The sequence below is a fragment of the Cucumis melo genome, chromosome 5 (assembly GCF_025177605.1).
Source record: "Cucumis melo cultivar AY chromosome 5, USDA_Cmelo_AY_1.0, whole genome shotgun sequence".
In the NCBI taxonomy this organism is placed as follows: Eukaryota; Viridiplantae; Streptophyta; class Magnoliopsida; order Cucurbitales; family Cucurbitaceae; genus Cucumis; species Cucumis melo.
In genome coordinates, this window is record NC_066861.1 from 25734782 (window position 1) to 25750614 (window position 15833).

Below are 15833 nucleotides of genomic sequence, written 5' to 3' on the forward strand. Positions count from 1 at the left end.
TATTATAATAAGGAGTTTTTCGTACTCGGTTTTCAAATTTATTTTTCGCAATTGTTTTTTGAAAAAAGTTATAAAAATTATTTTAAAAAATATTTATGAATATAAACAAAATAATTGTTTTATTTTCTATATTTGAAAATAACTAATTATTTTTTTGAAAAAAGATGATCATATTTAGAAGTTATGTGAAGAGATCTGTAACTTACAAATATAGGATTCATTTTGGACTCTTACTAGAAGGTTTGAAAGATTGAGGTTTCTTTTTCCAAAGAAGTGAACAATAAAGAAAGAGAGACAGAAAATCAGAATGTCAGTTGTTACCTTTCTTTGAACAAAAGGCAAAAAAATAAAATAAAATCATCCAAACCAGAAACCCATTTTCCCCATCACTCTCCAATCCACAAACTTGGCGCCACCTGCCTTTGTTCATCCAATACCCACATCACTGGAAGTTTCAATTTTTTAGATTTCTTCAAGAAATTATCACAACCCATTTTGTTCTTCAATTCAATTCAATCCATTTCTATCCCAATCCTTCGTTTCCTTCACCCTTTTCTTCTTGTTTTTCAGTTTGGAAATTTACTTATATATATATATATATATATATTGTATATATATATGTTGGAATCAAGACATGCTGAGAATAATATTTCAGATGTTGGTTGTAGTGGTGTTAATGATGATGGTGATGATGAAGACGACGAGACTCGTAATACTATGGCGAAAACCCAAATCAGGGATGATGAGTTTGATGATGATCGAAAAATGGAGATGGGTAAAAAGGGGTTTGGAAAAGCAAAACAAGTGATGTTCTATCCATTTCGTAAGGCGAAGAAACAGATTCTTCGGCGGAGGATTAAGAGGGGTTCTTCTTGTTCTTCTTCTTCTCCTTGTTCTTCGTCTTCTCCTTCTGTTATTTGTAGTAGAAGAACGAATTCTTTGGATAAGAGGGGTTTTGATGGGAGTGTTAATCAGGGTTGTGGTTTCTGTTTGACCAAACTTTCGATTTCAGATTCTAAAAATGGGTCTCCGACTGACCCTAATCACCGGAAGTTCACTAATGAAATGTTGAAAGTTCTCATTGAGAAGAATGATTTCTATTCCAAGGAATCCAATCCTCACTTGGGTATTCATTTTTTTTTCTCTTGTTAATAAAACACAACTTAATAGTTTATACTTGTTTGGAGTTTGATGACGTTCTGTTTTTTTGGTTTTTGTTTGACAGATGTTCAAGTGGATACTAGACAGAAACATTGAATTCAATTGGGTTTTTGGTTGTCGAGGTATGTAACCAATGTTATTCATGGATTGATAGATTTGATCAACTTATTTTTTTTTTGTCCTTTTTCTATTTCTCTTGTTTGCTAAGCAAATGAGAGAAGTTTTAGTATTTGAGAGTCGTGAGACTGTGGTCTTCTGTTTGGTTCATTTGATTGTAGCCTATTGATGTATGTTCATGGTTGGAATACATACTCCAAAGGAATATATTCACCAAATTAATTTTACCGAGAATCAATATTACATTCCACACGTTTGTCATTTGGAACCCAGTATGAGTTCTATGATTATTGAAGGAGTCTTGCATTTTTTGTTGTCTCCCGGATGAATTCGATAATTCTATTTTGTGTTTAATATTTTTAATGTTGTCAATGGATCGATATATTTAATTCACTTTTTTCTCCCATCTCTTCTTTGCTATGTTAATGAGAAGTTTAGTATTTGGTGAGACTGGAATTGTGCTTTATTAGACAGTAGCCAATTGATGTATATTGATAGTTGGAATAAATACTACACAAAGGAATATATTGACCAAACTAACTTTACCAAGCATCAATATTTACATTCCTCACTTTTGGCATTCAAAAATCCAGTGTGAGTTCTACAGTTATTGAAGGAGTTTTACATGCTTTGTTGCTGCGTGGATGACCAACGATTTTATGTGTACATCCTTAATGTTTTTGATTGAGTAGAACTAATGTTGAATGATCACAGCTACGGTGTTACCCAGTCGCAGAGCAGGTTGTTGAATTTTGAATGCGTGCATTTAATTTATGTTGTAATTGTAACACTCTTTGCTTATCTACAAGGATTTATTTTATCCTGCACTTTAGTCTCTTATTCTACATGTATTCAAATCAAGACTTTTGTAACAAAAAAATCATTTCTCTGTTCTTCTCATTGCTCTATCTTGGCTCATGTAAGTTAAGTTGGTTATCTACTAGAAACTTTGGTAGTAGTACTGTTGTGGTTTTTAAACCAACATACACATGTATTCTGCTGTATGCCTTCTGTTTCTTGCTGTATTGAATTCTTGACTTAACGTGTCTCAAGTTTCCGAGAAGCCTCATTGTCATTCATTGCTGTGTGAACGAATGTGTGCAGATTTAATTCAAGCGTCTAGCCTTAACCATCCATCTTCCATTGTTCATTCAACTTGTGACCAGAAAGTTTTGGTGGAGAATGAAGTTGAGGATTTCATGAGGCTATTGCTAGTGTTCGTAACCTTGGTTCAGAAAAAATATGCACACTGACGATTAATATTTAAGGGAAGATGGAGATTCTTCCGGAGATGGTCTTTGTTCTTTTGTTTGATGATAAGCAATTTGGATTGGAGGCCCTTCCTTCAATTGATCCCTCTTCCGAAGCTATTGTTATGAAGTCATAACCTTCTTTGGATCTCTCTAAGCCAAGTTCGTTATACTGTTTTCATTCTCTCTTCACTTAGGAAGATCTCTTTCAATATGGTGTAGGAACCGATTACTTTTTATGAAAAATTAGGTTTGGTTTTCTGCTGCCAAGTCATTTTGTTGGCTGGAGTTTGCATTTGATAGCCTCATTGGTGGTCTTTCTGCTTTTGAATGTTGGCTCTTCAGTTTGGTGGCTTTCCATTGGAGGTTTTTGGCGTTGTTGATTGGGTATGGTGCTTTTCTCCTTTCCTCTTTGATGTTTGCAGCTGTGGCTTTCCTTGTGGAGTTCTCTTCTTTCATTTTTCAGGGTCTGTTTGGTTGGGTCCTTTTCATTCTTGGAGAGCTTGTTTTGCCAATTTTTTTCTTAGGGATATCTTTGTGTCACTAATTTGGTTGGATAGTTCATTCTTTTCCCTCCCAATCGGAGTTTGTATCCTTCAGCATTTTATATTTTTTCATCAAATCAATAAGAAGTTATTTCTTGTCAAAGGAAGTGTAAGCAAGTGTAGTCATTCACTTTGAGAGGCTATAATAATATTTCTTTAAGATCTCAACGGTATGTGCATTGAATTGAACCTCCATGGGTTGGTCTCTCATGGCTAAAATAAGCAAGTTGCAAATGATTTTGTGATTTTGGGTTCAAACCCAAGTGAATCTATGTGATACTTAGCAAAGGTGTTTTTGTTTTTAATTATATGATTTGTCTAATATAAAATGTAGTTGGATCATACGTTTTTTTCTTACTATTTTTATTGAAACGTGCATAAGCTAGCTTGAAAGTTTCCATTATTGACATGTACAAGCTATGAGTTATGAGTCAGCAACAGGTGGTGGATGCCCTCATTTTGCTTAATCGAAGTCAGTTTCTTATTATGTTGAAACCGACTTTCAATTAAGCACAACGAGAGCATCCACTATCCGTAGACTCATAACTCATAACTTGTCCATATTACTACAGTTTAAGGTAGATAATTAGTAATTCTCTAAAAGGTACATTCTTGCAGGGGCTTTGTGTTGAGTAGGGGAAAATTCTAGTACAAACATGAAACAACAGTAGCATGGAGTTTTTTTTCGTACTTTCTCCATCCATTGCCTACCAAACAGAATAGTACGATTTAAAAATGATGAGATCCGTGAAATTAATTAATTTTAATTATGAATGAGACAAGTAAATACTTAGTAGTCGATATTTTCTCATGAAGTAGAACCTATTTTGTAGTATTTGTTAGCATTGGTGCTTCTAAGGAGATGGTAGCGAAATTCCATGTAATATAGATTATCTCATGGAGGTTGTCAAAATTTCCGAATTGGTGGAAGATGGAATATATTCTAAAACAATCTTTTTGTGGTGATGGGGCTATACTTGTCTGAGCTCTTACTCTAATGGAACGGGAATACTTGTCATAATGTTTGCCAAATCTAATTCCCTACTCATTGTATTTGTGATCAAACTTCTTTAACAAACTACTTAACTAAGTACTATATATAATATACCCCTAATATCTCTCTGATACCATTCCTATCATGATATTCCTATCATGATATTGGTGAAAGTAATGCTATTTCGGAAGAGCGAATCTTTTGGTTTCATTTCACTTGCTGCTGCAGATTGTTGATGTGGGGTAATGGTAGGCGGCAAGGGAATCACAGGAAACTAAGTTTAACTTATGGAAACTGAAAATCTCTCATTGACTTCTGCATTGAAGGAATATTGTCAAAAGAGGTTTTTGTCAAGCATCCAGTCATGAACTTGCTGAAATATGAATGGAAAATTAGATTTGAAGTGAAGTGGAAGTAATTCAATATGAAGCTTTCCAATCAACAGCATATGGAAAGGGAATGATGCTTAAGATTTCAACTGGCATTGTCTCAATTTTGGGCATTGACAAAAAGATAGTATATGGATGGAGGGTTGCAACTAATATCCTTGCTCACTCAAAGCCGCAAGCCTTGCAGTTTTGAACCATTGTCCAGCAACTCACTTCATAACCCCGACCAACAACCCACACTTCCCATCAAGAGAAGCAGAACACACGACTGAGACAAAGGGGATTTCCCCTTTCATTCAGTTCATTTTTTTTCCCTGAAAAGGAAGGAAAAGAAGGGGAAGAGAAGGATAGAAAGAAAGCAATGAAGAGGAAAGACAACAGGAAAAAGTTTTAGAGTCAACGACTACAATCGGCACAGTTTTAATGGGTTAAGGAAGAAGACAGGAGGAGAAAACAAAGAGAAGAGATGGAACAAGGAAAAGAACAGTAGCCAAACTACTAGAAAGGAATAAAAAGAAGCGTAACAAAGGAAAAGTTTGGAGGTATGTACCAACTGATCATTTCTTTTTCTTCCTACAACTGCTTAGTTGTTGTTAGCTGTTTAGTATATGTTTATTTGCTATTTGATTGTCACTTAGTTGCTTCCATTGCTTAATATGTTTAAAGATGCATCTAAGTGCAATACACCGTATATTTTTTCTTAGCTAAAATCGATGGCTAAAATATTTTCTTCGTGTTTTGTTTATAATATAACATCAACGACAGACTTCCATCATTTGTTTCATGAAGTCTATAAGTGATAGTCTTTTCAATAGTTTGACATCAATGAATGATAGAAGTGTTTCCTAGATAACCTATAATAATTGTTAGGTGTTTTACTATTTCTGATGACTTCCGTTTTCTTGGAAGTCATAATCTATCTAAAATTAGAAGGTATTTCATACATCTTCAAATTCTTATATGACAAGAATAAGAAAGATCGTGTTTTGTTCTAACTAAAGAACCAAGTGTTCTAACCTAGTCTTTGATACATGACGTAGTTTAGAATTTGGGTTGAAAAGATTTTGTCAAGTCATTGTGAGTTCAATTGTGGTGATTATTGTGCTTAATTTTTCTATGATAATAGTGATGAAAAAACAATATGATTGTCAGAAATTGTTCTCTATTTCTAAAAAAAACAATGATTTAATAGATAGATCTATCAGGTATTTATAATGTTATGATACATCTCGCTTATCACCAATTTTTGCAAATACATACATGAGAATTGACAATTACTATAGTCTACTTATGATATACTTCTACCACTCCTTTTAGTCTAACTATCTATGATAAGACTTTATCACCGATGCTATACTAGAGAGAAACGAAGTAAGAAAAGAACAATCAATCAACATTCTAGTAACGAAGTAAGAAAGAACAATCAATCAACAATAAGTGATAACATTCTATCTAAATTACTAAACATCATGAATGATGATAACAAATTTCTTTTATTATTCTCTATTTTGTTTTGGAGATGTGATTCCTTATTTTATTCCTTTCTTAGTACATTTAGTTGAGTATATGTTCTTTTCATTCTGTTCTCCTTTGAATAAGACATTACAAGAAAATGAGAAATCAAAATGTGATAGCGATTAAATTCAACTTGCAATAGAATCACTATTCACTCAAATGATTTTAACAATATACTTTTATCATCAATAGAAGTTTATCGATGATAAAAGTATCATCGATCAACTTGACAATTTCTAACTAAATAGCATGTAGTGCCTCGAGTTTAGGAGGGGATATAAATGAACCGATACCACATCTAAATAAGAGAGATCTTGAAGACATAAAAGTAAGGTTAAAAAAAATAAAAAAAAAAAAATTAAAATTTACTACCTATACCAACGATGTGTATCTTCTTTTTCGATGGTTCGATCATAAGAGCAAATTTTCAAGGATGCATGTGCGTAATTTCCTAAAATGAGCTGTGTTGGTTTGTGGGGAGGATGATATTGATAGGTCGCAGAGGATGCAGAGAATGTCGAGGAACCAAATTTTGAATTCTGGTCCAAATCCTAAGCCTAAGATGCATCGATAAACTTTTGTCATTGATGTCTAATAGTCTATCATCTACCTACCTGCTCAGAAAACATTACGTGACAACCGAACAAAATCAAAGCAATTAAAATCAATGAACATAATGAACAACAAAACTCTTTTGATTTAACCTTCTAATATAATATCATAAGAAAAAAAAGGAAAAAGAAATTTTGTTTGGTAATCGAAACATCCTCCCTTCCTTATTCTATCATTCACTCTAAAACTTTCCACTCTTGTAAATGTCGGTCCTATCTCGGGAAGCCATCAAAGGCAACGTGGATGATCGACTCATGAGATCGATACGAAAACAAAAAGATGACGAGCAAGAGCGACAACAAAAACAATATATTTAATGAATGTAAACGGTAGACCTAATGCATTTCAAATATTGGACCATCCTTATCTCAACTCTTTTTTGTTGTTTATAGAATAAGATATTGTATATATACATTTGTAGATTAAATTAAGAAGCCCTAATTCACGCGGAGAATGGGCAAAAACTATATTAAAATGTGAACATTATGCTTCAAAATTCAAATACTTGTGGAAGTTTGACGTAATGCTGCCAATAAACTACAAAGCCAAATCATGTACATAATGCTTTTTCATTCTATTTAATCCAATGATGACAATTAATATACTAATATAATTGGTACATCTAATTTTGATTTTGATACAAGACCAACGGTAATTTTATTTTATGTATTCTAATATTTAGGAAAATGAATTTAATAAATCCAATCAAATGGAAGGTGTATTTTCATGTTGATATTTTACTAATTTGATTGGATTGAGATTGATTTGATTTTCATAATGATTCTAAAAGTTCCAACTTAGATTCTATAAATTGGAACAATATATGATTTTAGAAGTTTTTTTTTTTTACTTTTCTTTGATTTTGATTAAAAGTCAGGTACCTTAGTTTGAACTTTTGATTAAGAGTACATCTTAGTTAAGTTGACGATTGTCAATCATCTTTTCTAATCGGTATGTATCTCTCGATAACTTTTCAAAGAAGAAAAATTCTATTAATGATAAGAATGAGATGAATATTTTTTTCAGTTCAACAAACTGTGAGATTGGAACGTACACTCCACCATTAGTTTTCTAAAGGATTGAATCAATGAGCGAAAGAAAATACAAATCCCCAAATCCCAATTATTATTTAATCAATCAGTGTAGAAAAAAGAAGAAAACAGAAATACAAATAATAATAATACAATCAGAACAACCAAATGTAATCAAATTCCAAACACAAATCTTTCACTTCCAATTTCAATTTCAATTCTCAATCTTCATTATTACTTCTTCGGTGCAAGCCTCGATTTGATCTTCTCGACTTCCTTAGTGCCAACTTGAAACGCCTTCGTCAACACATTATCAGGCACCGGCGGAGATGCGGCAAAAAGCGCCGCCGCAATCGATTGGGTACCCGGGAACTGGCTATTAAACGCCGCAATCACCGCCGCCGGTACCTTCCCGTTGTTTTTCTGGAAATGAACCAATCCCTTGGGGAAAACGAAGATCTCTCCCTTCTTGATCGATTTCGAGACAAGAACGTTACCGGTTGTTATGAAACCGACGTCCAGTTGGCCTTCCAGGACGAACACGATCTCGGTGGCGCGTGGATGCGTGTGTGGCGGGTTCAGACCGCCGGGAGCGTAGTCGATTCGGGCAAGGGAGACGCCGAGTGTGTTCAGACCGGGGATTGATTGGACGTTGGCGCCGGTTACTCGCGATCCTAGGGTATTGTTGGTGAGCCCTGATTTGGCTAATCCATTGAAGAAGAAATCGTCTGCTGAGAAATTCGATTTGCAGGTGAATCCGTTTACTTTGATTCCTGTTTTTGATTCAAAATTGTTAGTATCTGCAAAATATGAACTGTTTGGCAATTCTGGTATGATATGAAATTAAAGCCTATAATGGTGTCTAGTTTTAGCTTAAACATGGATTAGAACATTGGAAATTCTTTGAATCAATCTGAATTCCATCCCTATATAGGACAATATCTTGATACTTTTCTTGTTAGTTCCTCCTCCTAGTCAATGTGGAACTATGTTTAGACACCATCTCCATTAGCAAATCAAAACTCAATTCTAACTCAACAACATAGAGACATTTTGAAAGAAAACAAAACCAAATCTTCCAATTATGCATAAGTCCAAAATAGAGATGGTGAAAATGTCTTGTCTGAACAAAAACCCTATACCCTTTACTCTGCACTACGAATAAACGAAAACCCATAAACCCAAAACTTAGAAACCAATGATTATGCAACCTCTTTAGAAAATTGAGTGAATGAATATAGAAATAGAGAAAGAGAGGTTCCTACATCTTGAACTAGAAAATGGGGGAGGGAGAAGAGAAGTAAGTAGGTACCTGAAGCGAGATCGGCGACGCAAACGTCCTGAAGCAAATCGGGATCGGCAGCAGTGACAACAAAGAAGAAGAGGGCAAGAGAAGCAGTAAACAGAGCAGAGGAATGATGAGGCAGCTTCATGATTGTGAAAAAGGTTTGGTGAAGAAGAGAAGAGTAAAAGGGAAAAGTTGAAGAAACAGTTGGGTTGTGGGGGGAGGTGGGTGGGGAAGTTAAATATATAAATGGAAGCTAAGAATTGAATTTGATTAGATAAATGATGATCGTATTATTATTATTTATTGTCATTATTTTGAGAAGATAGGAATGAAAGGCAAGAAATATGCCACTTCTTAGATCAAAAGGCAAGTCAATGGCTTGATGCAAGGCATTGGGCCATGTTCACACCCTGTTTTTTCTTTGCGAGAAATTTTGGACATTGGAATTTGGTTCAATTTTTGAGGTCGACACACCCCTTTTTTTGACGTCTCTTGGAAGCATTGACCAAAACTAAAAGTTATAACTCACCTACTTTGAATTTGGTTGATCTCTCCTGATGTGGTTATAGTTCGACTAGTTAGCGTCTTCCCACTAAAGAGAGCAGAGGAGGATTTGATAAAGATCAGGAGAAATAGTTTTTCGGTTCCTATAGGTGTAGTTTCTAGGCCATTTCTAAATTTCAAAAGATTACATTTATAGTTCTTAAATTTTGAGTTTAATTTCAATTTATTTCGTCTTACAATTTTATTTCACTTAAGATTTATATCTTTAACCTTCTCCTTAGATATTCACTTTTAGTCTATAAACTAATTTAAATTAGTTAATAGAATTATAATCAATTAGGTTTTGACTATTTTTTCTATCATTTTTAAAATTGATGTAAAATTTTATTTTTAAAATTATTTTAAATCAGTGAATACACAATTGAAATGAGTATTTAGTAAAATCTTAAAATCTAGAGAATCAATTCAAACAAAACCTAAATTTTAAATGTAAAATTGTAATATATTTTAATACGTAGGATCCAAATGAAAATTAGACTCAATCAATTACATAATATTTTCTTTTCTAAAAAATAATTAAATAAAAACTATAATAACCAATTATTAAGACATTTATTGAATTTGGACTTACTATTAAATAGAAAATCCATAATTTGTTTGTGGAATGTAATTAGATTATTGAGAATTCGAGGGGTATTAAAAGGATGCATGAAAAATTTAGGACGAAATAAAAATGAAATCTTGAAGCGTGAAAATGGTAGAAATGAGTGTTGAATTAAAAGCTACCGAAACAAAATGAATTTAGTTCAACAAACCAAATCCAAAATGCTCAATCTAAAAATAATCTATACTTTCCATATAGATTATTATATCTTATACTATTTTAATATGCACTTATTGAACACGAACTATCATAACCAACTTACCATCAAACACATCTTAAAAGGGTTGGTTTCTTTGGTAAATTATAATGGTTGCTAGGATAGACTTTGTTGTAGAAGAACAATTCAAGCACCCTAAGGGTTTATTCAAGCCTATCTTCAACTCCTTTCTTAGACTTTTATAATATCCTATATAAAAAAACCACTATTTCTATATACATAAACAACTCGCACACACTCCCTTTCCAAAAAAAATCAATACACCAAGCACTACGCTTAGATTTATTGGATTTGTTGCTAAAATATCGGTATGCATGCGCCCGAACACACGTATAAATTATAGAGACTAAATTTATCTTTTTAAGACCCTATTGACCAAATTTGTAGTTCATTCGACAGTATTTATGTAATTATTATTTTATAATATTATATAATTTACAATACATATTATATTAAAATAATGCACAGAGTTTATAATAATATATGTTTAAATGTTTTTATATGCATTTAATATAATATTCTATATCTTAAAATGTAAAATTTAAATTATAGAAACAATGTAAATATGAAAATGATTTTTTATTTTTAAAATTCGCATTGCATGAATCATAGGATTTGAGAATAGTTTTCAGAAATAAAATCTAAATTGTATGTCAAACACAGTATACGTTAAATTTAGTGTCAATGAAAACATAAAAGAAAATATAGATTATTTTTATATAATTGTTATAAATTCACCCTACAAGATGGCATTATTCATTATAATATTGTTTTACATAATTATCATGACAAAAGTGGCACAATAATGCTCAATCTACTTAGCAAAGTACAATACTATATCCATATAATTGGATGGGGACATAGTGTGATTAAACACCATATTTGTAGATTATATTAACCCTACAAACTCATTTTTTGCCTCAATATATATGGAATTAGTTATAGTCATAATAGCTTCTCCAATAGTCTAAACTACATCTATTATCAACATAAATATATATATAGCAGGAATCCATTGAAGATCACTTTTCTGTACTATTCATTTTGTCGTCTGCTGGCTCGTCACCCTTTTTCAAAATCTAATAATGAGATATTTGCAAATTTAACAATTAGATTTAAAATATTAGTATATATAGCAACATTTTTAGAAAAATTACAATTATAACAAAATCTGTTAAAGCATTTGATAGACCATGTTGCAAATATTAGTTTGAGTCTATCGGTAATAGGCTTTTGCTATATTTGCAGTTGTTCTAGTATATTGCTACATATTTAATTATTATTCCTACGATTTTTACTCATTAAAATTACCCAATAATTTAATAGATAACACACTGAAGATTATAAGAGTTGTATTAATTTAAACCTCAACTGAAAATTTGAATCAATTTAAACATCAAACTTTTATAAGTGTGTCAATTTAAACCCCAAACTTATATGATTGTATTAATTTAAACCCTCCACCATGTTTTATTTGAATACATTTATAAAAGTTGATGATTTAAATTGATATATTTAGGTAAGTTTGGTGTTTAATTTGATACATTTGTAAAAGTTCAAGGTTTAAATTGATACAATTATTAGTTTATGGTTTAAATCAATATAATTTTATAGTTTATGGTGTAAATTAATATTTGCCCGAAAAAGCTAATATAATATTGAAAACTTCAATGTAGGTTTAAAGAGTGGAATTCCAAGTATCTTGAAATACCATGTAGAAATAAAAAAGTTGCTTTTGTAACTATTGAAGTCGTAAATCTTTAATATTTCTTTTAGTAAAAACAATCGTAAATATAGTAATGATAGACGCGAATAAATATCGGTAGATTCTAAAATATTTTTTTCTATAATTATAAATATTTCCAACAGTTTTCATTTACACTAGTTTTTTTTAGAGAAATTTTCATAAATATAACAAATCAAAAAATATTTACGGCCCGTGTAACAAAGCCCATCAAATTAATCATTTTTTTAAAAAATATTTCAGGTTTGTCTTTTCGTCCTTATTCTCCATTCCTATGTTCTATCGTCTTTTTTTTTCTTTCTTTCCGTTTTCATCTATTCCATCATCTTTCATTCTTTTCGTCTTTCATTCTTTTCTTTTTTCTTTTTGTTTAAGATCGTGTATCAAATATAAGAGATATATTTTTTTTTTCAAATTTTTATTTGGTTGTTTAAGATCGTGTACTGAATGTAAAAGACTGAAAAAAACATCATTTAGATTTGAACATTCAAATCTAAACGATCGTGTAAAAAAAGTAGACAAATGTAAATGATCGTATAAAAAAAAAATAAACGATCGTGTAGACACATCTAAATGATCGTGTACCAAAAGAATCTTATAAAAAATCGATTAGCCAATCCAGAAAATCATGTACATCGTGCATAGAATTTAAAAAATAAATTGTTTAGATTTAATACCTAAATCTATACTATCGTTACGGTCAATTTTAAAAATAAATTGTTTAGAGCCAAATGAGCGATCATGTACCAAATATATTACGCGTATTATTGATGGCGTGATTGACGTGACATTTTTGGTATTTTTTATGGTAGACCTATAAACTTTTTCCGTTTTTAGAATTTTTCGTAAATATTTTGCTGTTTTATTATTTTTTCAAAAGACCCATTTTCTTTTCTTTTAAGTCTTTTTAATTTGGTTAACTAATAATAATAACTTCTAAGTGATGTTAACAAGTTTTTAAAATTTAGAAACATCAACAGTTTTATTTATTTATTTTAAAAAAATCCAACATGGACTAATTTTAAGATTTATTTTCTTGAAAGTATAGAAATATATAGAATTAGACATTTTAAAATTACATGCTCCAAAATTGAACAAACTTAAAAAATACATGGACTAAAATGATACTTTTACCTTAAATATAAATATAAATAAAAACAAACAAACAAATAAATAAATAAATAAATAAATATATATATATATATATATACACACACATTTATTTAGATTAATATGAATAAAAAATACTAATAACAATATTCATTTGAGAATAAAACCAACTTTAACTATTAGTCTAATTTTATATAATATATTTTATTTTTTTGGCCTACTAAAATATCCATCAATATTAATATTTTTATAATGTTTGATATATCTATAATATTGAAATTTCAAATATCAATATTTAATATCACGTTTAAAATTATTTAGTTATTTATTTATTTTAGCTGTATTTAAATTCCATGTCAATTGATTACAAAAGACTTAAAAGTATGCAATTTGATTTATAATATTATTCAAACAAAGATGCAACCATTCACCCAACCTACCTTTAATAAATGTCATATAATCACTAAAAGTCAACTACTTTTAGTTGACCATTGTCATCCATTCACAAAGCCACTTAAAAACAATATAGAAAAAGAAGGAAAAAGAAAAAAAGAAAACAAAATTTGATTATTTTTGTATGATAAAGAATAATAATACAAAAAATTGTACATAATCTAAAACAACCCATATTTAAATTTACATATTGTTATAATTCAGACCATAATAATTTGCAATCTAAAAACATATTAAAATAATCAACACTCAAAACACAGATTATCATAAATTAAGTTGTTAAAATTTGCATTTCAAACACTAGCTAAAATAACACACAACGTATTATAATCTACAGATTATAATATAATCTATTATGCAATCCAAACATCCTGTAAGATCAGTTGTGAATACCAAACATAAACATATTGTTGTATATAAACATCAACTTTAGTACTTAAATCTTTTGTTAAGAAATCACCATGTTTTCATTGCTATTTCTAAGCATGTTCTGAATATTTAATTAATAGCATCATTATTATTATATAGCAAACATAAAAGGAAAGTGACATGTGCAACATTTATGAAGAAGGAGAGTATATAGAATTGTTGTCTATTCTTGCTAACAACTTCAACAAAAATCTCTCTTTTGTCTAATTGAATTAATGCTAGGAATTATCATGGATCATCATTAATATAGATTATTAAAGTTATAAAATGGATTCCAATTTGATGAATTAAAGCTAATATGTATTATTGTTTACTTTTTTTTCCCTCAAAATTTTTGTACATTATCCTGTTATCCTGTTAAATTTTAGGGTTAGTCTTCTTTCTAAAAAGATACGTGCATTAATTAATGTTTTGTGATTATGATGGTGAGAGATCTTGCACTTAAGGGAAATCTAAACACACGCTGTATTGAGGGGTCTTAAACAAAGCTTGGGAGAAGCATTATTGTCGAAGTGAGAAAAACCCAAACTTTAATGAAGCTAGCTTAAGTTGAAACAAAAAGGCAAGCAATATTTGAGAGTCACTTGAAGTATAGGGGTCTATCTCATAGGTACTATTTTATAATTACTAAACTATTTATATATAGTGTAGTTTCTTTGCACCAGACTTACAATTCTCGAGACGTAGGTGATGTTGGCATCAAACTAATTTACCCTCTCTCTATGTCTTTTATATCTTATATATAGGTGTTACTCTTTGATATGAGATTATGATGCATGTTTGTCACTCATCTTGCTACAAAACATTGTACTTTTACATTTGTATTATGTGTTTGATATCTACTTTATTTTATTTAGACAACGTTGCAAAATCAGCAACGACCTCATTACAATTATGAGAGCAAATAAAATGAAAAGAAAATTGGTAGAAAAACACTCAACAACAAGCAGTTCTAATAATCTCCTTTTAATCTAACTCACTTACAAAAATCATGCATTTTTGTTACTGCATTATGATTGATTAATTTTACTAAAGGTAAAATTTAGGCAACATGTTGGACAACATGTCAACGACATTGTCGAAAACATTGGGATCACTGCTTCAACAAAACATACTCTCCATATATGAAGATTGTTTTGTAAAATTTGTGGATCCCTTTCTCCCGTTGTTTCTGCCTTTCTTTTTCTCATGCCAGGAATAATATTTATTCTCTCCTAATTAATTAATATTCTCGAGGCTAGCCATATATATATATTACTCTTTTTATTTTTAGAGCCTCCTTAGAAAAGTGTGTGCATTCAACATTTTGAGCTTAGGGTTTGTCTAAGCCTCAACCTTCATGTATTGATAATATTGAAAATCTTTCTACTTAGCTTGTCATTGTGAGACTTTTGATTTAGTAGCCATTGTAGAATTCAAGAAAAGTTCAATATTGATATATTGTATTTAAGGGTAGCCTAAAATATAGTAAATGTGAGAAGATCTCACACTCTTACCTAGGGGAGCCTAATTAAGCAAATTGTATTAAGGGAATCTCATACAAAGCTTGAAGAAAGCATTTTTATGGAAGTGAGAGGGGAATTCAAACTTAGAGCCGGGGAGCCGAAGTTAAAACCTTGAAGAGCAAGCTATACAGAAGTTAGTGAAGAGGGAGATTGTTAGATAAATACTTTAATTTCATTGCAATTGCTAACTAAACTCTTCTATAGTAAAGTTTCATTCCATTTGCATGCTGTCCTACAAATGTAGGTGATTTTGCACTAAATTAGGTTATCAATCTATGTGTCGTTATTTTTTTGTATGCTTCTAT

General features: G+C 30.7%; 2 protein-coding genes across 2 annotated transcripts; one reads left to right on the forward strand and one right to left on the reverse strand.

Annotated features, from left to right (window-relative positions):
* The first annotated feature begins 251 nt into the window (after positions 1-251).
* LOC103493824 (uncharacterized) lies at positions 252-3241 on the forward strand. Its single transcript, XM_008454762.3, has 3 exons — positions 252-1126; positions 1226-1283; positions 2383-3241. The coding sequence occupies exons 1-2, from the start codon at positions 619-621 to the stop codon at positions 1255-1257; spliced, it is 540 nt and encodes a 179-aa protein (XP_008452984.1). The 5' UTR covers positions 252-618; the 3' UTR covers positions 1258-1283; positions 2383-3241.
* Positions 3242-7685: 4444 nt separating this feature from the next.
* On the reverse strand, positions 7686-9230 carry LOC103493833 (germin-like protein 5-1). The gene is made up of 2 exons (XM_008454779.3): positions 8927-9230; positions 7686-8387 (listed from the first exon to the last, which is right to left on the reverse strand). Exons 1-2 carry the CDS (start codon positions 9045-9047, stop codon positions 7849-7851), a joined length of 660 nt encoding a protein of 219 aa, XP_008453001.1. The 5' UTR covers positions 9048-9230; the 3' UTR covers positions 7686-7848.
* Positions 9231-15833: the final 6603 nt, after the last annotated feature.